Raw genomic sequence first — 26,855 nt, 5'->3', positions numbered from 1 at the left:
TAGAATAGAGTTTCTAGGGTACGGAAACATGATACAATGTGAGATGAGGAACAATGAGAGAGAACCTTGAATGGGAATTGGCACAATAAGGAGAGAATCAATGATAATAAATGGGAAAAGAACCAGGAAATGGAATCAAATGCACTAATGGGAAGACAACATTTGAAAGAAAAGGGGAGACAATTGGGGGAAAGATGAAATAATGGAAGAGTGAACTTCATGACAGTTTTATTTGTCATTATCATAGAAAGGAAGGTTGGATCACAAAATAGACCTTTTTTTTTACTATGCAACACATTAGAACTGCTGGTGTGGATGTCACTGCATGCTGGTTCTAACAACACAGCCAAACCATTCATGATATTTTGCATATGTGTCCAAACTCTACAAGAGGACATGTCTATAAGTAAGAAATACAAAATGGCACTTACTGGAAGAGCGTGATGTGCTGTTTACAAACACGTTGAGGAACTTCTTCGAGAATTGCATGTTGGCCTCTGGAGAGGATGCCTCTGAAGAAGAGTGTCCATCCTGACAAGTAACTCCATCCCCAAACTCTTCCTCTTCATAGTCGCAGCTATCACAGGCTCGCAGTATCTCACTGTCATCACTGAGCACCGAAGTGCACCTCTTGAGACTCACCAGCTCCAGCTGCGTGTTCTCATCCACTACCAATGTGTACTTTATGGAGTCATAGGCCAGAGAATCATCCAGTTGCCTGGATTCCATTGTAACAGGTGGAGGCAGGTCATCCAAGTCATCTTCCAGCCTCTGGGGTTCATCCAAGTAACCTTCAAAGGGAGAGTTCTGCAAACTCCCAAAATAGGGGATATCGTCTTCATCGGTGGAGTAGGTGAGGTTGAAACATCTATTGGTTTTAGCTGTGGAGATGTCGAGGCTCATTTGTGGTTCAGCCTCTTCCCGGCCAAGAGGTTCTAACCTTATATCATCTATGTACTCATTGTCTTCCAGAATGCCAGAGTCCAGGTCTTTGTCAATGGCCCATTCGTCTAGTGGCCCTACCTTGTGCGGCGGATCACTGGCCTCATTCTCGAATCTGCCTGTGCTTGATGAACTCTCAGTAGGATTGAAGGAAAAGTTTTTCACAGATTCAGTGCTGCATCCATAGCTCGCCAGTCCCGCAGAGCCACATGACCTGTCGAGAGATTTTGATAGTTCAGTGAACACTGGTGTGATCGTGTCATGAGTTGGGTTGCTCATGTATAGGTAGGAGCCAGATCCCTCATTTGGATAGACTGGATGCACAGTTGGCTCATCAAAGGTTGGTCTATCCTCAGAGGTCTGAAGAGAGTTATGCAAGGTCTCCATATCCACCAACTCTATGCTATTTTGCGAACATGGGAAGGCAATGTTCCCTTCAGGTGAAGGATCTGTTTTGTCTAGGCTTTCAGGTGAATATCTCAAGTCTGTGTCTCGCTCCAGCTCATCAGCAATGATATCTTGCTCTAGATCAGAAGCTGGGGAGATTGTGTCACAAGCGGAGGTTGCTTGTTGGAAGCAATCATCAGGGCATTTAATAGGATATGACCCCTCTGAAATCATCTTGTTCACAAGGTTGCTTAAAAGCCATGGTGAATCAGAGTCCTCGCTCAGGTCTGGCTCAGACTCTGAGTCTGAATCGTACTCGCTATTTCCATCATCATCAATATCTGGCATTAATTTGGGCCCAATAGGGAGGTAAAATGACCTGCGGATACTCTCCAGGCTATGATCTGGGTCGATTTTCAAATCCAGTGGGCAAGACACAGTGACATCTGTTTGATCAATCGGAGCTGAGGTGTCATCATGGTTAATGCTATTGTAGTAGTCTTCAATCTTTAACTCAGATAAACTGTCTCTTTTTACCACAGTTATATCCCCAACACAGCTCTCTGAAATTTCCCCTTCCAGGTCAGTGTTTTCATCATCTTTGGACTTAGCCAAGAGCAGTGAGTCTTTGATTCCCATGATTCCTCCTGCTTCCAACTCAGTCTCCAACTCTTGCTCGGAAGTGGGCGAACTGGCCTCTTCAATGGAGTTGGTGAGATGAGAAGACCTCCCGCTGCTGCTGTCACTGCTTAGGTCAAGCTCAGTCTCAGAGATGGATGATATCATATTGCTCACTAAATGTCCACCACAGGAAAATGCTGCCTCAATTTCTCCCTCTATGTCTGAGTCAGAGCCAGGGGAGTGTAAATCCTCACAATGGCGGTGAGATGAGGAATAGCGTTTGGAGTTTCGACTAGTGAGGTCAGCCTCAATACCTGGATCAGAGGATGGAGATGTTGTCTCATTAGAGGAATTTGATGGATGTCCTCGCATGCTTGCGCCAACACTGCTGTGAGGGATATCACCTTCTGAACTCATGTCGTCAGCGAATCCTTTCAGATCACAGTTACGCTCCGATGCACATCCTTCCGTGGGTGTTCTCATCTTTATACGTATAGCACAGTCTCCAAACCCTTTATCCAAGTCTTCATCAGATCCAGGGGTGCTTGTGTTATCTCCTTGGCCATTGGGAGAGCTGCATTTGCTATTTAGACCACTGCTAAATTTTGAGCCCATTTCTCTATCAGTAGTCATTTCTGGCATTCTGAGGTTTGTCCTCATGTCTGCCCTTAATGGTTTGTGCAAAGACTCCACTCTGTAGCTGATTTGGTCAGGGTTCAGGTCCTTGTAGTTGGCTTCATTCTGAAGTAACCCAGGATGACTGGAGGGTACGGTTGGGTGCTGGGGCTCTCTGCTTGCATCCAAACTGGAGGCCATATTGTGGTGAGCGAAAGACCCTGTTGGAAAGAGACATGATTTAGCAGGCACCTGACCAGGATGAGATGGCGAATGTGGTTGAGGTGGCAAGCATGGTGACGAGATGATATTCATATTATAATCTTCCCCAGGCTTTTCAGGATCTTGGATGCCATGTTCTAGGGGGCAATGCCTGTTGCTTTCCAAGTGAAAGAAGTTAGGATTTAACGGTGCCTGGGTTTGCTCTGCTGAATCCCCTTTGGCATTTGACCCAGCTTTCAGTGCCAGATCATTCTGACCTTCAGAACAGGTTCCATCTTGGATGCAAGAATGTGTAGGGGAGACATGCCCTGAGGAACAGAAAACAAAGAGTGTGATTAGAACTCCTGGACCTGCCCCAGGGCATCTGATACCCAATACTGGCCCACCTGACACAAGCCACAACTTCTTTGAGTGAGAGAGAACTGGGTGGGAGTGCAGGCATGGAAGGTAGGTGAGTAGAGCTGTATGTTCATCTTAGGTTATGCCAGAACCTCCTCATTTGCTTTAAAACTACATTCTCCTCAACCCCACTCAATGTTATATACAGTGAATACATGGACATGCCAAAGATCTCCGGGTTCATATAATGCTTATTACCCCTCTGCCTGATATAGTAATGCGAACAGATCCGGCTTTGCTCTCTTTGTTGATGTTGACATGATCTTGTGAACGAAAAGATGTAAGGCTTGAGGAAAGTTGTCATAATATGACAAAATGGAAATAAAACCTCAGCAGAATGAGAAATGAAAATGATCCTCTGATAAAGCAATGGTCTTTATGGGCTCAATGGATGTTTTTGTATTGGCTGATACATATTGTTTTATACTAGTGGATATGGTTAAGATCCTGAAGGAATTTGGTAATGCCATGTGTTTATAGTATGACTGGACAGAATTCACCAGTGTGGGGTTCGGCTGTTGATTGTAGTGACTTATGATACTTTTTTTATAGGTGGCTCATAAACTCTATTCATGTCTCTTTATGCTGCAATGCCACAGGCTCTGCTGAGTCTACCAGTTTGTCTTTGTTTATATACAATGACTGCTGTGCTACATCATACACTCTTGGTGGGATGTGACATGCTATTGGTGGATCTGGTTAATCTCTTGTTGGCACATCCCTCTCTCACTTTCTCTCTTTCTCACTCTCTTTCTCTTTTTCTCACTCTCAATCTCTCATTGGTTTGCTTCAAACGCATAGTTTCTCCCTAGATAGGAGTCTTTGTGGAAACAAATCTTTAATGCATGTGTCTGGCGTTTAGCTAAGATATTTTAAAGGTTGAATCGTCACAGACTTAGGATCTGGGGATAAATAGATCAAAGGGCTGTGAGTGGGCAGCGTGTGGGTGGAAGAGTAAATGGATTAGTGGGTTAATATATTGGTGGAAGTGGATGGGTGGGTTGATGACAGGATGAATAGATGGATGGATGGATGGATGGATGGATGGATGGATGGATGGATGGATGGATGGATTTATCGATGGATGGATGGATGGATGGATGGATGGATGGATGGATGGATGGATGGATGGATAGATATATGGATGGTGTAATGGCCAAGGGATCAACAGAGGACTTGAAAACAATTCTGTGTTTTCTAGTTTTTTTTATTCTTGTCAACACAGTGCGTATGGGTGACTATGACAAACTATGACTTGTTAAAATACTCTGACTTCAAAATCTTATCTGGAGCACTGGAGGATATAGTGGTATCAATGTGCACGCAATAAGTACAACATTATCTGCATATACAGCAGTGGCTATTGTAGCTTCTAAATGTGATGGGTGTCATCAGTGGTCATCACTGTTGCTTCAGTCGTTTCTCAATGCAGATAAAAAAGATACTGGGCCATACCTAATAGCTGGAAAGAGTCTCCTCTGTATATGTTCCATGACTCCAAGGAGGGCAGATAGCATCCCCCTTTCTGCTAAGATTTTCATTGCACGCTGGTAAGTGGTCACAAAGGCCCACTAAAATGCTTCTCTGTGGCCTGACACATATTTATGGATTCATGTCAAATACAAAGCCTGTTCATTCAACCCTCAACCCACATGAAACCCATATTCTCATCAGGAATGTAAGAGCTGGGGATCGATTCTAGCTCACAGTTTGAAATCCTTTGCTAAATAGTTTAGCTGTGGAATTATAAAAGAGATAGGCTGGTAACAGATTGGACCTGTCTTATATCCCCTTTTGACCAATGGGACAACCATAACCTGCTACAATTTGTCTTGGACCATGCCAGTTTCTACTGTAAGGAAGGCATGGCATCAAACAATGAAGACGGACACAAGTGATCACAGTTCAAGGGTGTTTATTGAATTTCAAAAGGCTGTTTGAATGCCTATCTAATCCTAAACCCAAGAATGGGACCAAGCTACCACTATTAAATAATAATAACGCAGTCCTAGTGGAGTCTCTGTCAAAATAAAAGGGCCTATACTAATAAACCGATTGCCAATCCTTACTTCTAAATACAAATTGTGTGGGAAAATGATGTATGCAAATGGAAAGTGTTCAAGAAACAATATGTCAGGATAGTTGAGCAATTGGATTCCCTTCCCCACGTTTTCAGCATGGGGCAAGGTGGCACACTCGAGCTTTGCACAAACTCTAGCTTTTCTGCCACGAGTATGCAGTTCAAAACATAGGTGCCTCAGCTTTCTGAGCCAAAGTCTCTTTCCCAATAAAAGTCTCTAATTGCAGAGTGCCTGGTGTAACAAACAAGTACCAAAGTTGCTTTCTCATCAGGAGTTTCACATTCACAAGTTCTCGCGCTTACTGTTCACCATGGTCTCCCTCTGTCTGGCTTCGGACCCCCTTAAAAACAATGTTCACAATTGTTCTCCCTCAATCGCGCTTGGACCACGGGTCTCCCTCGATCGGGCATGGACCTTATAATCTCACTTTCTTTGCTTTCTTTTTGTTATCAAAATTCGAAGACTTTCGACTGTGCAGTGGATTTTTCTTAAGCCATTGCAGGACCACTTTGACCATCGGTGCCGGACCACTCTGTTACTTTGTCTTGTACCTTCTCGGATTCATATTAAAGTTAAAGTTCAGACATCCATCCGCAATTGAGCTTTACTCACGTCTTTCATCACATGCTTTAATATTCTTCGCTCTTGCGCTCTTCATACAATGTTGCAGCTTGTAACCTTGACTTCAACACAGACCGGTCTTGCATCGGTCTCCCCAACTCACCGGCTGTGTTGATCTCTCTGGCCCTGTTTGATCCTCGAGCCAACGACGGTACCCCGGCGGCTGCTGCTCCTCCCCAACTCCACCTGTCATGCAGGAGTTCCCCGGGTATCTCTGACACACAATACAAGATTTTTCAGTCTAGTTTCCTGGCCATATGCGTTTTCATCTGAAGGTTTCTGGAAAGTAATAGTTTCTTACCAAAAAGGTCACGGGAATCTTCCTCCTTGCTCTACCTACTCAGTTGCCGCTTTCTCCCCTCGTTTAGCTGCCGTATGGAAAACACTGTTCCTTCGTGTGCTTTTCCTTGCTCAGAGTGTGCTCTCGTCGCACCTTTTATCCATGTGGGGAAGCTTAATGGAAGTCAGGTGTGAGTTGTTAAAAGCAATTGCCTGACTTTGCCTGACCATAGTAGTGGGACATGGTGGGTACAATGCTCGGTAATGAGTCCCCCAGAGCGGGCTGTCTGTGTGAAAAGGTTTGTGTAGGGAAGGGGGGGCACAGTTCCTAGGTATCTTACCTGGTAGGATGGAGTAAAGGCGTTATAGGGGGGAGGATACCGCATCTCGCCATCAGGTGTCCCACTCCCAGTGCCCAAAGACACCTCACCCATGTGATCATCAGACACTGGTCCACCTCCAGGGTCTGGATCCAAATGCGATGGGCGTGTCCTGGCCACCTGAGAGAGAGAGATCCCCAGGGACTAGCGGGTGAGACACCTTCTGGTTTCTCACACTACTATTGCATTGATTTGATTCAGAGGTAGAGGGCACAACACATCCCATTAGATTTAAACAGATTAAATAGACAGAGAACCAGACCTGGATTCTTGTGCCTGCTACCTTTGTGCTGTTATAGTCTCAATTATTGTAGATGCGTTATGATGGGATACTACTTAAAGCATCATGTTTCAGATGGCACAATAATAACTCTAAGTCTCAGATACAGTAGGGTTTGTATTGTTTTATTGTTTGGTGTTTTTTAATTGGCCAAGGCATTGTTAGGTAGAATGATATGCAGTACCCTTTGGAAACACCACACACAATTAGGACTACAAGTGACAGTACACATTTGCCTTTGGTACAAGCCTGTACTACACAGTAAAGTGGTAGTGATGGCTGAGCAGCCAGACTTATCTCAAGAGTAAAGTGAGCAGTATCAATAGTTACACAAAGGACAACAATTAAGTAAGCAGGGCAATCTAGAAAAAGGAACTACAGTGAGCAAATCAGATTCAAGGGGCCTGGCCCAAAGTCAATGGACCAAAGTCTTTGCTCAAGATCACACAGTTCAGGGTAGTTCACGGTTAAGTCTTTGCCAAGAGTTCCGGACAAAGTTGGTCGGCAGAAAAGTTAACTTAAAGAGTGGAGAAGGACAAGCCCTCTGATTGGCAAAAGGTTTCACACACTTTCACCGCGGCTGGACGAAACGAACAACCGGATTTGAACAGTACCTTAAATGGAGAAGAGGGCTGTAGCTGAGGCGGACGTTCCTGGCAGGTCCTGCAGGCTCACGGTTCCTGAAGCGACCGTCGGACTGTCACAAAGTAGCTAGACTGGAGGGTGTTGCACTGCCCAGGGAAGAAACCAGCAGCAGAGCGAAGCAACGAAATAAAAGGTGCGCTCCTTAAAATGCAAGCAGGGTCCGTTCCTCCTGGCTATCTGGTTCACTGTAGCTCTGTACAGAAAATTCGACCAGAGAAGGGAGGCCTGGTGAGCAGTTTGGTAAACTGGTTGTTCCCGCCAGCTCAAGGGGAGAAGATTCCTTGCAGATCTTCCCTGTCATTGGAGTCTGCAGATTCGGACCTGCAGCAGGGCTTCACCAGGAGGTTCAGTCGTGGTAGGGGTCCTCTTCTGTCAGCTCCTCTTCGGTTCTCTCATTCCAGTGGCGACTCTGCCTTTCCAGCCCCAGAGACCTGCTTTTTATGTAGTTTTCCCCATTCACACAGCCTGGCTATCAATCACACAGCATGGTGGCTATCCCGCCGGGACAGCCACCACAACCAATCAGATCAAAGTGCGACATGGGTCTCCAAGGAGACCCTGTGCAGGGAGTCCTAAACCCCTCCCTCACATCCTGTCCCCCCCAGACATACAGGCGCCTGAGGAGGGCTTCTGTGCAGAAGCCCACGAAAGGACGCGAACAAAGGAACCAAACCTGGTTTGGTGCGCAGAGTAAAACACGAGAAAGACTTTTACAAAAAGAAATGGTGACTAAACCCAGCCGGGACCGTATACAAACGTATATGGTCTAGCGGGTTTAAGTTCGAGGCTACCAAGATAGCCTAAAACAATACCAGGGCTATTTAAGATAACCGCGGTAGTAAAAATAGGGTAGTTACCACTGCCACCAGCCAAGTCTTAGTGAAAAGGGAACGAAACAATGCTCCAAGAGAAACAGACAAAAAGGGATAAGTATTAACCCTTTCCAGAACTCTATTTAAGATAGTTTGTACTGGGTCTGTGAGTTTTAAATGAGACTAATAAAGTCAATGGCAACTTTACATGTTCTGGGAGACAGTAGTCAGTCCCAAAAAATGGAGAGGGAGTTGGGAAGTCAAAAAGACAACCCTGTGTCACTGCACTGAAGGTGCTGTGTAACACACAGTAAAAAGATAATGCCTATGGAGTAGGTGAGGCTCCACAGTCTATGAACACAAGTAAATGTTAAACACACACAGCAAAACACATGTAAGATTGGGAAAAAAGGCTCACACTCTTACCAGGTGAATAAAATAAATCCCAGAAATCCAGCAAAGCTGGTGAGGGACTCAGTAGGTAAGGGAAATTATCGATTCTGGAGAATTCTCCCTAACAGGCATCCATGACTCCATGTTAGTAGATAGTGACGATTGATCCCTACTGTCTAATATTTATCTTGGACTGGTTATGCCGACCTAATGTCAGAATGCCTTCAGTAACTGAAATACCTCAGGGACTTCCTAAAACCTTCCCCCTAGTCTATCCAGTGGTTAATGTTCTAGTGGCTTAGGGAATTGTGCCTTGCAGACACCCTGCTTGATTTGATCTTGTTTCTACTATGCTCACTTTCCCCTCTCCCTTTCCTTATCTCCCACAAAACTCCATCTCCAACACCAACCACCTTTCTTATCGTCTCTCACTTCTCCTAGGTTTCTCAGATATCTCTCATTCCTTCTAGTCCTTGCCTCAACCCTTTGATGTTACTTTTCCCTCCTTTCTACTACTACTACCATCTCCATGCTACTACTCCCTCCTCCATACCACTACTCCTCCTCCCCCAAATGACTATAAGTCCACCACCTTATTAGTCAGTCACCCCCTTTGCCTTAGTCACATTCAGCAGTCACTCCTATCTCACAAATCCACAGCCGCCCCGCTGTCCTGCACAATCACAATGCAGTGCCACTTGCACTCACTAACCAATGCCTCGCCCTCTCGAGAAATCACCCCCACACTCCACTTTTCCTTCCTTCCTCCTGCTGGTGTCTTGACTAGCACCTCCACCTCCTATGACCTCACCCGAACAAGCCACACCTTTCTGTTTTCTATTCCTCTTTTTATCCTCTCCTTCCACCTGCCATTAGTTTTCTTCCCTGTCCAATTTAGCACAGTCGTTCTTGTCGGGGTGCAAACAATCAGCAGAACTGTTCAATGGGTGGCTAAGCTCCACCCTTTTTCTTCATGCGGGCCCATCACGGAAAAGTGATGGTGACCCAATGTGGTCAATGTCCCTTTTCGTGTTAGAAGGCTTGGTTATGGACTCCCTTATGGTAAGTATCATCTGTTTTGGGGTCAAGGCCTTTTGTTGAGTTATTGGTGTGCAGGGAATAAACACAGCTGGAGAGTGTTGTGAAGCTTTCCCCAAAGCTGCGCAGTTGCTGGTATGCTGGTTTCCCCTCTCTCTACTGGATCTCTTCTTTCAATGGCCGAACAGTGGCAGTGGTGGATGCTGGAGGGTTGCTTGTACTTATTTGGGTCCAGACCTCTGATGAAAGATTGTGGACTGTGTTTGGCGCTGGGGGGCTTCCATCACATTGATGCTGCTTGCTTGGGATCATACCAGGTCTGTTGAATCTACAAGAAACAGAAAGAGTGTGGCAAGCATCTTGTACATGAGGCATGGTGTGAGACAAATGAGCACTGCATAATGGGTAGCAGTCTGGCACTAGGACATAAGAACTGGGAAGCTCTCAGTTGCCACAGTCCTCCTCATGGGAAGGACTGGCTCTGGTTTTCTGTGGTAGACCTCTCACCACCCCACCACCCCGAGCTGAAGGGGGTACCCATCCTCTCTTTATAAGGCCAGGGTAGTGGCTTTGTCAAAATCAGTGGTTTGGTTGGTACTGAAGAATTGTTTCCAGTGTTACCTTTTAGAGACACAAGGAATTCCCTCTTAGCAGCAAGGGCTTTCCAGCGTAATTAGCTTAATAGCCATGATTGTTTCACTTTACCAACATCACTTGTGAAGATTTAATGTGCTTAGAAATTAACATTTTAATTAACATTTTAAAGGTTATGAAGCTTTTTAATGCATTACCCATTTCCTCATTTCAGACAACCACCAGTAGTTGGGGCATTGCTCATCTCACACCTAAAAATAGGAAAATTGAGTGAAAGGTGACAAAGTCACCACCGAGAGGCCCATTTCACGGTCTGGAGAGCTCCAGGGCCCATCAAAACCACCAACCATGTGATGCGAGCCCTGGAGGTGGTATATTGTGGCACAAAAGTGTGTGGAAAAGTGTGGAAAAGTGTAAAGCAGTTCTGCAGGAATCTCCCAACTCTTAGCAGCGACGTGCTCTGTGCTTGCTACTTTGCCTGGGAGCAGAGCTCGGCAATCAGTAGATCAGCACTAGTTGACTATTAAAACCGGCCCGTAGCGCTAAAGCGACGGAAATGGGTGTGGAAAAGTGTAAAGCAGTTGTGCAGTTTAGTGGACAGCGGAGGGCAGGTGGAACGTGTGTTCTCCTTCTTGACTTTTGATATTGATATTGATATTGATATTTTATTTGTATTGCGCTCGTACACTAGTGTTTCAGAGCGCGACAAGGCAAGGGAGGGGAACAAGGGAGAACTAAACAACAATCTTACTAGGCCCAGTGACATTGAGAACGCGCAAGTGCATGGGAGAGGGGAAAACGAAAAGTGCATGGAACGGGCCGAGAAGTGGAAAGTACGGAGCAAAGGAAAATCAGATGAATAATTTTTTTTTAAAAAATTATAATAAAGGCAACAAACAGCTGTAGTGCAGCCAGCAAGTGGCAAGTGCTGGGTTTAAGGCAGCAGACAGGGTATGTCTGATAAGTGCAGGAAGAAAAAGGGGGGGGTACAGATACAGACCCCTTTGCGGGGAGGGGGGCCCAGAGACAGTGTGGGTGGGTGGCATGGTGAGCAGCTACCTGGGCCCGGTAGATAGAGGGTAGGCCATGTGCACTGTGCTGAAAGAGAACAGATCAGCAGGGGGGAGGAGGGGCAAAGGCAGAAGCGAAGAGAAGGGTCTTGAGGTGTTTTTGGAACCATAGATTGTTCTCCTCAAGTTTTAGAGTGGCAGGGAGGCTGTGCCAGAGGGAGGCCCCAGCCGAGGACATAGATCTACCTCCACCTCAAATCTTTGAAAAACAACTGACCCTGAGGGAGTTAGAGGTAGAGGAGCGAAGAGCTCGAGAGGGGAGATATTTGCGGGGGATAGATGAAGGTATTTTGACCCAGGACCTAGACAGCCTTGCAGACAATGCAGGGGGTTTTGAATGTAATCCTTGCATCCTGGGAGCCAATGGAGAGATTTCAGGGCTGGAGAGATACGATCCCGGGGCTTAAGGCCAAGGACAAGTCTTGCAGCCTTGTACTGGATTAGTTGTAAAGGGCGGAGAGTAGAGGCAGGTAGATTTAGAAAGAGGATGTTACAATAGTCCAACCTAGAGAGAACCAGGGCTTGAGAGACAGTGAGCTTCTGGGGGAAGGAGAGGAAAGGCAGAGTGCTTCTGAGGAGGTGCAGTAGGAAGTTTGACTTTTTAGAAACATCAGTAATGTGGGCAGAGAAGGAAAGTGTTGAGCCAAAGATGACCTCTTGGTTCTTGGGCTCGCAGGTGTGGGTCGGAGGGGGGCCAAGGGAGGCCAGCCAAAGAGTGAGGGGAAAGGAGGGTGACGGTGTGCGGATGAGGAGGATCTCTGTCTTGATGCCATTCAGGCAAAGATCGTTGGTGGCACACCAATCTTAAATGGCAGTTAAGCAATCTGAGATGAGAAAAGGAGAGGAGGTGGCCGAGGGAAGCCTGAAAATGAGTTGAGTGTCATCAGCATAGCACTGAAAATTGGGGCAGAAAATGGCAATGCAGTGGCGAGAGTTGCCAGGTATTGGTTGAAAAGGCAAGGCGAGAGGTTAGACCCCTGAGGAACACCACAAGGAGAAAGGGAGAAAGATGATAGGAAGGACCCAATTTGGACCTGGGGGGGGGGTCGATCAGAGAGGAAAGAGGTCAGCCAGGCCAGAGCCTGATCAGTGATGCCCAGGTTGTCATGGAGACGGTTGAGCGGGATGGTGGTTGACTGTGTCAAAGGCAGAAAAGAGATCGAGTAGTATGAGGACAGAGGGAATGTTAGTGTCAAGGTTGGAGAGCAGATCTTCCCGGATGGTGAGGAGAACAGTTTCCATGCTTCTGGCAGCTCTAAAGCCAGACTGATGGTCATGGAGACAACCAACAGAATCAGAATGAAGGTAAGCTGAGAGATGGCCAGCTTTTTCAGGAGTCTGCCCAGAAAAGGAGTAATGGAAATTGGGCGGTAGTTAGTCAGGCAAGAAGGATCAGCTGTGGGTTTCTTGAGAAGAGGATGCACAAGGGAGTGCTTCAGAGGAGGGGGAGGCTCCTGAGGCAAAGGAGAGGTTGCAGAAATCTGCAAGGGCTGGAGCAAGGGTATCAATGTGGTCCTTCATGGTTTTAGAGGAACAGGGATGAACCTGTTTTGACACAGCTTTCATAGATCGGACTTATCTGGCGACCTCGTCAGGGGAGAAAAGAGTACAGGATGAGAAAGAGGGTGTGGGAGTGGCTGAAGGAGTGTCAGCAAGCACAGAAGGAGAGGGGAGAGGAGGGGGAGGGGAGGATAGGGTGGACAGAATGTCCTTTTTTTTTAGATAAAGTGAGAGGCAAGGGCATTGCAAAGAGCCTGTGAGGCAACAGGAGGGGTAGAGACTGCAGCAGGGTTGGCCAGCTCCTTGCAGATTTTAAAGCGTTTGGCTGAGTTGCTAGATGCCGCAGAGATACAGGCTTGAATTTGGGCTCTCTTCTTGGTGAGGACAGAGTGTCAGTATTGCCTTTGGAGCAGGCGACAGGCCAGTTTGTCGGAGGATGAACATGAAGCCATCTGGTTCCTCTCAGCCACCCTACACTTACTTTTAAGTGTAGCTAAGTCAGGGTCATACCAGGAATTGCACATGGCTTTGGACTTCAAATGGATCTTGGTGACAGGGGCAAGGGCATCAAGATGATCAGAAATAGAAGAGTAGAGCTGAGACAGGGCTGTGTCAGGATGTGAGTCAGCCAGAGGTGGAGGGGGGTTGGGGATGATGAAGGGGGCGGCGAAAGCCTCAACTGACACACGCTTCACACGCCAGATGCCCGAGAAGGTAGGTGGTAGTGTTGGGGTAAGCTTGGCCTGAGGGAAGAGAGGGAGAGATGAGAGGAGGGAATGATCGCTCCAGGAGAGAGGAGTGGTAAGAGGGATGGAGAGGGGGAGGTCAGAGGAGATTGGGATATCAAGTATATGCCCTGCAGAGTAAATCGGGCCAGAGGGGAAGATAGAAAGGAAGAGGGAGTCGCAGAGGTCACGGAAGAGTACAGGGGAGAAAAAAGGAGAGTCAAGATGGATATTGAGGTCACCGAGGAGGAGGAGTTGAGTGGTAGAGGCCAGGAGGGAGGAGAGGTCCGCCCACTCAGAGAAATATGAGGTTATTTGACCAGGAGGCCGGTAGATAGTAGCCATGGTAAGAGAATGGCTAGAAGAGAGAGAGAAAGCCTGCAGACAAGGCATTCAAAAGTGGAGTAGGTCTGAGTGGGAATGATAGAGGCAGGAATCCACTCAGGAAAGATCAGGGCTACACCCCCACCGGACAAGGAGGATCTGGGTGCAGAGAGGATCTTGTATCCATCTGGGAGGAGAGTGTCAAAACTCGTGACAGAGCTGGCCGTGAACCATGTCTCAGTAAGACCAAGGACATTGAGGTCCAGTTCTTCAAGGAGGTGGCAGATGTCAGAGAAGTGTTTGACAGCAGAGCGAGAGTTGAGAGTGGCAAGATGAAGAAGGTTGCAAGCCTTAAAGACCTTCTGGGCAGGGGTATGCCCTGCAGAGGAGAAGGAGCTCTAGGAGGGCGAGTTAAATATTTATTCTCTTCGAAGTCTATCAAAACATACCAATTCCACAATAGCGGAACAGATGTTTGAACATAATATGTCCTTACCCACCGTTGGATCATGCTTAGCCTGGGCACTCCCACATGCAGGCCTCGCCCCGCCTGTCCCTGAAAGGAACAAACAGACGCAGGTCCTGATTTGTCAGGCTCCCGGCGTGCAGTGCCATGGTGCGGGACTGCCCCCTTCATAACAAACGGCATGCGACAGCTTAGCACGGCCGCCGCACATCATGTGACCACATCACATTTCTCCTTTTCCATAAGAAACAAATGAAACACCTTTCATCATTGTTGACAGTTTAAACAATTCAGTCTTAACTTAGTAAACATGGTAACATACCGAACTGGTTAGAGCCCAACATGTGCAACATCGATTAACTTGATCTTGACCCTGTCAGGTTGAGCTTATTCATCCATTATGTAGTCTTTCAACTGTGTGGGGCTCTGAGAGGGTCACCAAGTTTTGGGTGAAGCGACCGCAGTATGTCACCATCCCTAGGAAGCTCCAATTTCCGACACATTTCCTGGCGGGCTCGCCTCATGGATGTCCCAAATTTTGTGCGGTTCCGGGGATATGCAATTTTTATGAAACACGAACCCGAAGAATTCTATGCTGTTCTTTAGCAATTTGCACTTCTCGAGGTGTAGAGTGAGCCCGAGGAGTTGAATCCTTTCCAACATCTTCTCGAGCCATCCGATATGTTCCACCTCAGGTGTACCATATACCAAAATGTCATCACTCAGGTTTATGACTCCATCTAGTCCTGCCAGGGCCCCACGTTCCACCTTTTGGAATACTTCTGCGGCGGAAGAAATCCCAAAGTTTAAGCATTTGTATTGGTAGAGGCCCTGGTGGGTCGTGAAGGTGGTGATGTAACGCGAATCCGGGTGGAGTTCCAGTTGATGGTACCCGGACCGCAGGTCCAGCTTTGAAAAGACTTGAGCACCCTATAGTTCGCCCACCACGTCCTTGAGAGTCAGGTTATTGTGTCGGTCCCTCCAAATGGCCTGATTAGAAAAAGTCTCATGTCGAAACAAATATGCACCGACCCTGGTTGCTTTGGTTTACGTGCAATGACGGTGGGGGAGACACATGTAGTGGGTCCTTCCACTCTTTCAATGAACTCTACCTGCTCTCTGAGGTGGAACTGTATCCGATGATGTTTCAGTGCGGTTGGGGAGACTGTTTCAAGAATATGCAGTTTGATGGGTTCACCTTGTAGCTTGCCGATGCCTTAGAACACTGTTGTAAATTTTTCAATTACTTTGTTGATGTCCTCAGCATATAACCAAATAGGCAAAATGAACAATCCCTAGTGTCTCTGCTGCCGCACAGTTCAGTAATGAGACAGTACTTACGTCTCTGTCTCAAAGAATTTGGCTCTGATTTCCTTTGCTTCATGGGTCACTTTGGTGATGAACACACCTTTTAGGGGTAATGGTTGGGTGCTGCCAAATGTGAAAATCTTCACCCAGGCTTTGGACAATGTTGGGGGCCCCGGGAGGGCTTTGTAGTGGTGGGTCGCCATCATGCATACTGACGCTCCGGTATCTACTAGTACCAGCGTCTTTGCTCCCTCCACGAACACTGTGAACATGGGTTGTCTCTTTTTTTTTGTTTGCATGGAATCTATGCTGGAGATTAAAAAGATCTCTTCTTCTTCTGTCAGCTCCTGACCTAGTGTTTCTTGTTCAACTGCTGCTACTTGTCTCTGTCATCTCGGAGTCTCACTAGGCGTCCTGCTTGGCCCTCTGGGGATTGTCAAAGGTGTGGGAGCTTTGCACATTTGCACAAAGTGACCTGATACTCCACATCGCCCGCATATCCTTCCTCTTGCCGGGCACTCCACTCTGAGCGGACGGTTGTAGCCACACTTGGGGCAAGGCATTGGGGTTTCACCTCTCCTTGCGTTGCACCAAGGTTTTGCGGGCCCAGCGCCTTGTTGTTGTTCCATCGCAGAGAGGTCCTCCAGTTTAAGCGGTCGGACTGCAGCGTCCATTTTGGTGGTGTGTCTTTCTGCCAGTTCATATGATCTGCCCATTTCTAGTATGCGGGCCAGCGTCAGTCCTGGCTCATGCAAAACTTGGAGGCACAGTTTCCCTGAAGCACACCCTTGTATCAGTTGGTTTCTTACCATGCCCTTCTCATTATCCCACCCGCACGTGGCTGCAATGCCAGAGCCTGTCATAGAACTTGTCCAGGGATTCTTCCTCCTATTTGGCAGCACACATGACAAACCTCTCATAGGGCCTCATTACGAGGAGGGCGTTAAGGGGTTAACGGCGCTGGTAAAGGTGCCGGAGCCATTAACCCCTTACCGCCCCATTACGAGGTCCCCATGGGGGCTCAAATGGGAATGGGGATGGACCGGGTCCGGGTTCCCTGAATGGGGAAATACCAGGTCCTCCAAGGTTGGAATGGCCCAGTATTTCCCCATTCAGGGAACCCGGACCCGGACTGGAGTTTGAGGGTAGCCATGCCCTTAGTAAGGGCATGGCTACCTCCAAACTCGTAATGAGGCCCATAGTCTTGGTTCGCTTGTGGCAGGAAGTGCTCGTTGAGGCAGTGCTTTCCTGCCTGATATGAGTTGTTGATGGGAGCGAGGGACTTGAAAATCTTGTGTACCTCGGACCCCGTGGAGTAGATGAGGGCCGTTATTTTGGCCTCGTGATCAGACTCGTCGGTTGCTCTAAAGTACGTGTCCAGTTTTTCTATCCAAAGCACCCACTTCGGTCCCAGACTGGAAGGGTTACCGGAGGTTTTGAATTCCGGCATCGGGGCTAGGGTGCCTCACTGACATGGGGTTAATCTCCCCGAGGGGGTCTTGCAGCGTCTTTTCCGGCTCCCTGTTGATCTTCATCATCACTCATGGTTGCAGGTCGCACAGGCACCTCTTATTTGAGTGAAGGCCGCAACATGCTCCTGTTGACACACTTGGGGGCTGGCAGGGTTCAGACAGCTAGTGTGGCGCATCAACTTCGCTCTCAGTGTGGCTACCACCACAATGTAGTGAGGGTTGAGTTAGTACTTCAGTTGCAGTAATGGGAAATTACTACTTTCACTTTTGACAAAAATGTGTAGAGTTCAAAATCAACATTTTTTTTTAAAGCAAACATTTATTTTTTGTAATATGGGCCTGGGCCTGCAGGCAGTCTTTTGCCTCATAGGCCCGGATTGGGGTTTCCAAAAATTGCCCACATGGCGCACAAGCACTCCCCGTGTGGAACCGCTGCCTTTGGGAGCACAAAATGACATTTTTTTGTCTTACCGTGGTTGGCAATGCATCTGACAGGCCTCAGATAAGGTCACCAGTGCAATGCGCATCAGAGTGCCTGCCCCCTGCCCTGCTGCATCCTCGTCACCAGTGTTGGATCGTGCTTAGCCCATGGACTCCCGCATGCAGGCCTCGTTCCACCCGCCCCTGAAAGGAACACACAGACACAGGTCCTGCTTTGTCGGGCTCCGGGCAGCACTGCCGTGGTGCAGGACTTCCCTCTTTATTACAAACTGCGTGTGATGGCTTAGCACGGCCATTGCACGTCATGTGACCACATCACACCCAGGTCTCCTGGTAGAAGTGTAGGTTTTCCAGACGGGACCACTACCAGACCCAGGTTGATTATACATATGGGAATTCTGTGGGTTCCCCCCGATTTATTCGGACATTGAAAAGGTTGGAAAGAAAACAGATTCTTCAGCTACCTCCTAGGTTTCTACTCCATTCCAAAAACCACATGGTAGTACAGCCACAAATACAATAAATCCCTCTGCCAAAAATACTGCTTGAAACTACGTTTTGTCTTCCCCCGTTTCTCTATATGAATGAATTAAGCAAGAGTTGCAGCATTATTCAATTGTTGTTTCAGGGATCGAAAGGAAGTGAGATACAGCAACAAATAAAGCAGGGCTCAGGGCTTTTTTCCTCCCTAAAGATGCCTCACAACAACAAGGAGCGTCAGATCTTTCACAAGCTATTTTAATGTTGCAATGTGCAGAGGGGGCATCACAAATGGAGACTGAGCCATCGAGAGACCAAAACCCTGCTCCACCATTACAGAGTGTTGTTGCCCCCCAACAAGGGTTCTGTAACACGAGTAAGTACGGAAAAAGATACTCTGCATAAAAAGACAACACAAAAGTGAAACAATATCATTTAAGGGGGAGCCTAAAAATTGTAAATCTCAAAACAATAATACAAAATCATCAAGAACATTTCTCAGAAATTTGACTATTGCAGATGCATTTGTGAACTATAAATCAATACGATCTAAACTCAACTCTGAGGAGGGAAAAATCGCCCTCCCACCGCCGAAAGTGGTACTGGATAGTTACTTAGAAGGAGGAGAAATTTCAGAGAGTGACGAACAAGAGTCTCATGGAACGGAAATTACATATCAGGATATGCATGAATCTCATTGAGTGAAATTACTTCAGCAGACCGTGCAGAGAATAGACAAAATAATCTCTGCCCGTCTTGGCACTGTGTGATGATTTACTGGTTCTACCCCAACTGGTAGTGGCGACAGGGGAAAATATTGCAGCCATAGAATATCTTTGTCTTTGCAAACTGACTTCAAAGATCATAGAGGAGGAGCCAAGTACCTCTATGGGAAGTCCCGCCCCCATTTTGCCTATATGTTGACAGCTGGAAATTGCAACATGCGCAAAGCCAATAATGATGCCTATACCGCGAAAAGTCCTTGAAACAAGGTATCCATTGAGAAAACCTTACATAATGTATCCGCAGAGAAATGAAAATCTCCTGAAGGAGGTTCCGGGAGAAGTGTGTAGATGAGTGAAAGAGAAGAGCGGTGACCTCACATGAAGCAGAATTGACGCATCCAGAAGAGATGCTAATGAAGAAAGAATATAGACCTTATAGAATCTGAGTAGAGAATCAAGCAACATATTGGGAGCAAAATGAAGATTGCACGTGTGGAGAAGCACTGAAGAAAATGCAAAGCCACTTTGCAAATGTACAGATGCAGTAACGCAAGTAGACTAAGTAATCATAAGGCTGGCTATACGTAGTAAATAGACTGCAGGCAGTGCTGCCAATATATATATAAGTGTGTATAGAATCTGGATGTTTCATGATGCATTTAAGAAAACTTGTAAGCCGTGAATGGAAGTGCTGGAACTGTGGTGCAGTAGAATAAAAAAGCTGATAGCGGAGGAAGATTCGAGAAGGCTTGCCTGGCCCAGTGTCAAGAGTTGAAGTCGCCAAGAACCTGGTTATCTACTGGAGAAGATTCAATGAACGTGAGAAGCGAGCCAAGCTCCTGTTTGAGGTGTATTGGAAAAACACTAGAAGTGCCAGGTATTCTTCTTTTAATAGTATTAAATGCAACGAAGGAGGTGGTCTTCAGTCACATGATCGGATGAAAATAGACTTTGGGGCGAGCTACACCGAGACCAGAAGATAAGGCCATGCTCTCACTCCCTTTTATTCCCAGGCACAGTGAACCTTTGCAAGGCCGAGTTCAAAGGCATTCATTGAATGAGGGAGGAGGGATGTTGGGCTAATTGGGTGGGGAGGCATGACCAGGCCAACCCCCGGCACCTGGGGTACCAGATTGCGTGCTGCTAGCGAGTGGAATATTCCAGAAGGGTACAAGCATGCCAACCGATCATAGAGGGCCACGTAGTAAAGAGCCCTATAGTTTGAGAAGCCAATACAACCTTGTGTATTAGTCTGACTCAGAAGATGACTTGTACTAGGGGTGGGCATAGCAGTCCACCTGACCTTAGAGATCCAATCACGATCCCATATCCCATAGAAAGTATACATAGATGTTCTCCTTAAGCCTATCATAAACCCCGTAGGTTTTCTTATTTTGCCACGTAGTATGACATCACTCATGACGAATATTTAGAATAAAGTTATGTCTTTTTATGTGATGCGCTGAGACTCTTGAGAGAGAGAATACTTGTGTAGCGTTGTTGCTGTCTGTTGTACCCCCTGCTTTAACAAAGTGTATTTGGTAACAGTCGTGTTTTTGTCAAACTTCCTGAGTTGGTCTGATTCTTGATGTATGAGTAAGATCTGCATCCCATCCATTTCAGATACTGTTACCTCGTTTTAAAGGGCCTACGGATTCAAATCTAGTCTTAAAGACAGATCCTGTGTAGTTTTCAATTCAACAGGGTCTCAGAATGCAATGGAAGGATGCTTTCGCTCAACTAATGAGGCTGGACTGTATATTGAAAGTTAACAGCAGACGGGGGCATTCCTAAAAGGTTACAAAATGGGGTGTACAGAAAGTAGAAATGATGGGTGTTATGCCTCTTTTAATCAGACAAATGGGAGCCTGGTCGTGGGAGAGAATGCTGACAAACTGCATGTTAAATTCTGTGCTTTGAATGTTCCTAAAGTAACAGACTAAAGAGGTGATGGTCTAGGTAAAAATCTCAATGTCTTTAGTATTATCAGGGGATTTTCTGGTCAAACCAACAACCTGGGAGGGACAAACCATCGGAACGTGTGGCTTCTGTGCCTCTGAAGTGCATGTTCACAATGGGAAGTCTTTTCAGGGAGGACCCAGGTTGGATTCTGAATAGAACGGCCATCTTAAAAGTGTTTTCTGAGATTCCAAATCTGTACAGAATAAATACTAGAGACATTGAACATGTGGAAGTCAATCGCCCAGTGCGTACTAATATCCTCACTACCCACGTAGAAACAAATTTGGTTGCAGAGGTGAGATACCCCATCTTCGTTCTTTAAGTCTCATAGTAAGTGAACTTGTCATCAAAGACATCAAAGGTAAATGATGCAGTGGCCCAGAATTACATTTCGAAATATAACAAAATGAAGGTAACATTTGCCAGTAATATGCTTAAGCATAGATCGGTTAATTTCACAGACGGGGGCGGGGGAGTGTTGATGGTCGGTATTGGTCTTGGTTATCGTGTGCCCTCCTAAATGACATGAAAGACGAAGCTGCCAACCATTCTCTCTAGCAATTGAACCCCCTTAGGATAATGTCCTGGAATTCTAGGGGGACACTCAAATCTGTTAAAAAAGACCTATCTTATTAACACATTAAGAGAGCACAGCATAGTTTGTATCCAGGAACATTGGTTGATCCAACCCCGAGTGTTGATGGGTACTTCTCCTGTTTTCAGTCCACCCAGACCAAAGCGGGGATTAATTACAGTTATAAAAACTGGCTCTGGAATGTCTGCAGTCAAAGTGTTGGTCTCGCTGACTGGTTTATTGGCAGTGGATTTTAAAAAAGAGTGCCAAAGATGAAGATGATTGGATTGTTTTAATGAATATTTATTGGCATGAGAAAGTGGGTGTGTTCGAAAAAAGTTGTATAGATTGAAAACGTTGGTTGTAATCTGGCATCGCAGGAGGGATTTGGGTCAAGTTATTATTTTAGGTGACAAATTCCAATTGTAAGACGTCTGACTATGCCTGTAAAGCAGTGTCAGACTGGGGCATAAAATTGTCTTGGGCACCAATGAAAAAGTGGCCCACAGTTGCAAATGGCAATTCATTCCTTTTGTGATAGATCTTTTGAGTAGTACCCAAGGGGCAGTTTGTTGATAAAATGTGATGCAAATTATGATATTTTAAAGAATATTTATTCAGCAACACTGCTCAAAACTATTAGCCACATAGTGAAGTACCTCATCAAACTGGCCCACATTGGACATAAAAGTGGTCCACTTTGACCATACTAACAAACAGCCCACACCAGCATTTTGCCTTTTTGGTTCACCCATGGGCCTATTGCCCTATAGACCAGTCTGAGCCTGTAGTAAAGGCAATAAATCAGAACCCAGTGGAGTTTGCGGGACTAAAAAGATTGGTAATGGGGCCCTATGGTCTGCATGTGTGTGTTCACTGGGTTTCCTCAAGGTCAACAGAGCAGTCAGAGGCAATGTGCCGGAAAACTTTACCTGGTTCAGGGAGAATGTCAAATCTACCCTACACTACATCTTTATGGATGAATTGCTGATTAGCAACTGTTTTCAACGAGGTGTTGCGGCTACCCCTTGGAGTGATCACTGTATCTTGAGTTGTCAAGGAATTTCCAACTGGAGTATTCGTTGAGACTTTTTGAATATGATGTGGTGGCCAATATGGGGGGAAACTGAGTTCTAGGGAACACGGGAACCATTAAAAGATTTAATAACAGGGTAGAGCACCTATTTGATTCTACTGATCTATAACACAAAATTGGGATGCTTACTATTGACTGCCTACAATAAGTTATCTTCGCAAATTTAATTCCCAGTAAGTATAAACAACTGTTAAGGGGAATGCGCATACATATGACTCAAGTGTAGCAGCAAAGAATCAAGAAATGAGGGCCTCAATTAGGCCTGTCAGGCGATCCAGGTATACTGGTGCAGAAAAAAAGCAAATGATATCAGGGTTAACATGGTAAGGGCGTGGGAGTTTGGCCCCCTGGACTTCCCGCACCATCTGACTTTTGGCCACGCCTCACGGGTTACTTGTGTTCCTGAAGGCACCTGCCGGGCGAAGCTAGCGGTAAGGGCGCAGGTGCTTGGCACACTGTAGGGTGTTCGGTGCCTGGAGGGAGCTTGGGATATCAAGGCAGACCTGTGACTTCTGGCATGAAAGGTGATGGCAGCAGCAAAGTATGCTTACACAGAGCCCGGGCTGAGCAGGTGAGAGGCTGGACCCAAGCTGCGTCAAGCTGTGCTGAGGTGAGAGGTGAGAGGTTAAAGCCGCGGAAAAGCAATGACCTTTATTTGAATCGGGCAAAACATGCAAGACAAGGATAATCTGTAAAAATCATTTCACTGCATGGCATTATACCAGCATTGACATCAATACTGTTCTTTACCTCTGTCCCTCCCACTCACTACCATGCCGCTTCCTGCCCCCCGGTGAAAGGTCCTAATTGTTAAATGGAAGATTCTACCCAAAACCCAACCGACGGGGGAGGCTAATAACCTGATAAACAAAATGAAACATTTGCTTGGTATCATACACGATTTCAATGACCCGGACTTCCAACCATACACTGGAAGCGAGACAGGCAATTGCCATGTTAATGCCGCTAAAGTTCATGATGATCATCTATTAATTGGGTTCAGGGGGGGTGCTATTTGCAGCAGTCTTTGGGCCAGGATACTGATGTTCTATCAGCTATCACCACAGGAGCGATCATGTCCGCCAAGGACAGAGTTGGAATTCTTCAATTTAAGGCAAAGGATGTTACTATGGATGACCCCTGCCCTGCTGCTCAGTCCCCACTAAATGGCAGGACACTCAGGCTGACAAAGCTGACACCCTGGACTACTTACCATCTCTAACGAGGAGGGGGGAGGATGCAATAGTGTCTATGCCTATGCCGACAACCCCAGGCTCAAAACCTTTGAACTCCTTAAATCCTGATAGACCACACTAAGTACAGGAAGCGCAGGAGGAGGCAATGTCGTCTAGCAACAACCAAAAGGAAGATTCTAGGGACTACAATAAAATCATGCAGGGCCCACCCGTAAGGCATACATCTTACATCGTACCCCGAACTCCAAACAGTCCTGATCACGGCATGAATAAGGGGGTGGAACATAATGGTTGTCCTATGGAGGAGAATGACTATACTGCTCTAGCTCAAAATAGGGGTGTGGACCCAAATATGGAGGGGTGGACTGGGCACCCCTCGAGTGCCCTAGTAGTGGATCGCCTTACTCAACTGTCAAGTCAGACACCCCTGCAACAATCTCTTGTGACCATGCTAGCAAGGGTCCAGCTGGGGCTGGTGGAAGTCACTGTGGCTCAGTCCCGGTAGAACTGGCCGAGTTAAAGATACTACTTGTGAGCCTACTTGAAGCCCACAGAAGTGGAGGTACTGAAACGAAGGGGCCAACTAGTATGGAGGGAGTGTTGGGAAGCCCAAACCCGATGGCCGGTGCAGCCAGCAACAGGGGTGACGCTCGCATCTGTATAGGCTCCATCGATGTGGCTGGCACCGGATCCACTATACAAAATAAGGCGAGTACTGTGCTTAAGAATGATTTGCCTGGAAAAGAGACCCAGCCCACACCTGATGCAGGACCCCCAAACCATATCAATGCACATCGAATTTTACAGCTCCCCCTCCCACCAACTCCCCCAATGCCCACATGGCATGAAGACCCCGTACCTAGCGTGTAAGAAGGCTGGTAAGTCAACCCCAAGGGTCGACTATTTGGAATGCCAATCTTATCTTTATGACTACTCCAGACCATGCAATCGGCTTAAGCAGGACAATAAATGAAGCAAGGTGGAGAGGAGATGCATGGGAAGAGTATCATTTTTAGACAATGGGCCTCATTATAAGTTTGCCGGTCCGGTAACAACAGTACTGGTAAGCTTTCCGGTAACGTTGTTACCAGACCGGCAAACTATGAGTTCTGCTGGCGGGTGCCTTCCCGCCGGCCAGGTCTGACCTGGTGGACGTACCGGCACCCGCGAGCAGAGATTGTCGGATGCACCGGCACCATTCTGAATGGCCGGTGCATCCAACCTCCCCATTCCCATTTGTGCCCTATGGGGCTCAAATGGGAATGGGGAGCATTTCTTTCCGGCACCCGCAAATGGGCAATTACCGGGTCCGGCGGGGCCATAATTACCCGGTAATTGACCATTCGCAGACGCTGGAAAAAAAATGATACTGGCGGCAGCCGTGCCTGTTATACCGGCATGGCTACCGCCGGTATTGTAATGAGCCCCAATGTCCCAAAATTTCCATGGAACCATACCGAAACTAAGGGAAGCCCTTGTCAACAAATGCACTCATTGGTTCCGTGCAGAGCGTGGATGTATATCGGTAATACGTGAGGACATACTAAGCCGCACCATGTTACATCACCAGGGGGAAAAAGGTCTTGACTGCATCCAAATCGAGGCTAGGGACTTGAGTGTGGTAAAAAGGATACTGGGAATGTGTATGAGAGCCCATGCCCCAAAATAACTGAATGGAAATTTGAGTTCACCTGCTTCACAATGCTGACTGCTATGCAGGGGCTAAGCCACACCACCCATGCCCTCTGGTGCCAATGCACGGTCGCTGGGAAAAAGCCCAGGGGCTAACTCTATCTGGTCTAAGCCAGTACGGAGAAGACAGGCGCATGGGGGTGGGGCTGTGTGAGAGGAACCATTGGTGACAGGCCCACAGCCACAGAGAGGGAACACGCGGGAAAGCCGTTTTGTTGCAGGATTATTGCAGCTATTCTAAACTTTTTAAACATACTTTCCCTTTTCTGTGTTGTGTTTTTCTAATGTTTCATGATGTACTTTGATGGCCTCAAGACTGAATAAAGCTGATGATGATGATGATAATTAACACTGACATTTAAAAAACTGGACCAAAGGTCAGAGAGCTAGGCTACAATATGTGGACTTAGTGCAAATGCTGGGATGTCTAGGAGGTAACAACAGCAAATGTTTGGTCTTTGGTCGACTCCGTAAAGAATGCTAAAAGAAAGTGTCAAAATAAATGCGCTGGCCGAAAGTGCATGGGTGACTCCCTTTGGGTCCTTATATAGTGAAGACAAGGCTGAAGAATTTGACTGAAACTTCTTAAAGTTTGAGGAAAGTGATTTCTTTAGTATTGACTTTTCACCACAGCGTCCTCTGCACCATTAAAGGGGCCAATGAGTCTAGGGCTCCAGGTCCTAATAAATTATCAAAACAAATCTTTAAGGAAACTCCTTTATGTTGGGCAACTATTCAATCAGCTTTGTTCCAGGATATAGGGAAAAAGGAATGCTTTCCCACTACATGGAACATGTCACAAATAATCCCAATTTATAAACATTGTTCGCACACTGGGCCCAAAAATGACTGCCCTATTTCAATTCTCGACGTTGACAGCAAGATATATGCTGCAATGCTTTTCAAACAACTAGAGCATTGGGCGGTAATGGCTGGGCGTCTCAGCAAATGGCAAACAGGGTTCAGAAAGGGCCATGGAACAACTTGGAATGGACATATTCTCAAGCCTTGTCAGCAATTAGTTCTAGATGGGAGTTACAAATCCATTTGTGTTGCAACAATAGACCTTAGCTCCGTATTTGACTTGGTAAGTAGAAACTTGCTATGGTCAAAACTGGATGCTTGAGGCATTCCACATGGTCTTTTGAAGCTGATAATTAGGCTCCACACATCCACAGTGGTGCAAGTTAGATTGAACAAATTGGGGCAAATGAATAAAGAAAGACCAGCTAAGAACAGATTAAGACAGGGGTACATCCTGGCTCCCTGTCTATTTAATCTATACATCTCAGAAGTGGGAGAATCTATTGAACATCTGGCATTCATTTCACCTAAAAGAGGCCAGATAGAAATGTTGTGGTTGGCCTATGCCGATGACTTCCTGCTGCTCGATTGTACTATGGTTGGTTTGCTAATTGCCTATGCCACTCAAAATGTTTTAAGATTCAATGCTGCAAGAACAAAGGTACTGAAGATATCAGCAACTAGGAATGTAAGAAAATGGACGCTAAATGG

The 26,855-nt window shown here is 46.6% G+C and overlaps 1 protein-coding gene across 2 annotated transcripts in view; it reads right to left on the bottom strand.

The window, feature by feature from the left end:
• MAPK8IP2 (mitogen-activated protein kinase 8 interacting protein 2) overlaps window positions 1–26,855 on the bottom strand; it is a 451,558-nt gene that overhangs the window by 165,335 nt on the left and 259,368 nt on the right. Inside the window, exon 5 of one of the 2 annotated variants that reach the window (XM_069629461.1) lies at window positions 432–3,095. In XM_069629461.1, the coding sequence (XP_069485562.1) occupies window positions 432–3,095 (2,664 nt within the window). The remainder of the gene's footprint in view (window positions 1–431; window positions 3,096–26,855) is intronic. The other variant, XM_069629462.1, reaches the window with a different exon arrangement.

This window comes from Ambystoma mexicanum, chromosome 12 (genome assembly GCF_040938575.1).
Source record: "Ambystoma mexicanum isolate Mex_15411 chromosome 12, UKY_AmexF1_1, whole genome shotgun sequence".
Lineage (NCBI taxonomy): Eukaryota > Metazoa > Chordata > Amphibia > Caudata > Ambystomatidae > Ambystoma > Ambystoma mexicanum.
The sequence above is the reverse complement of the archived record's forward strand: the minus strand, read 5'-3'. Positions and strand labels throughout refer to the sequence as shown.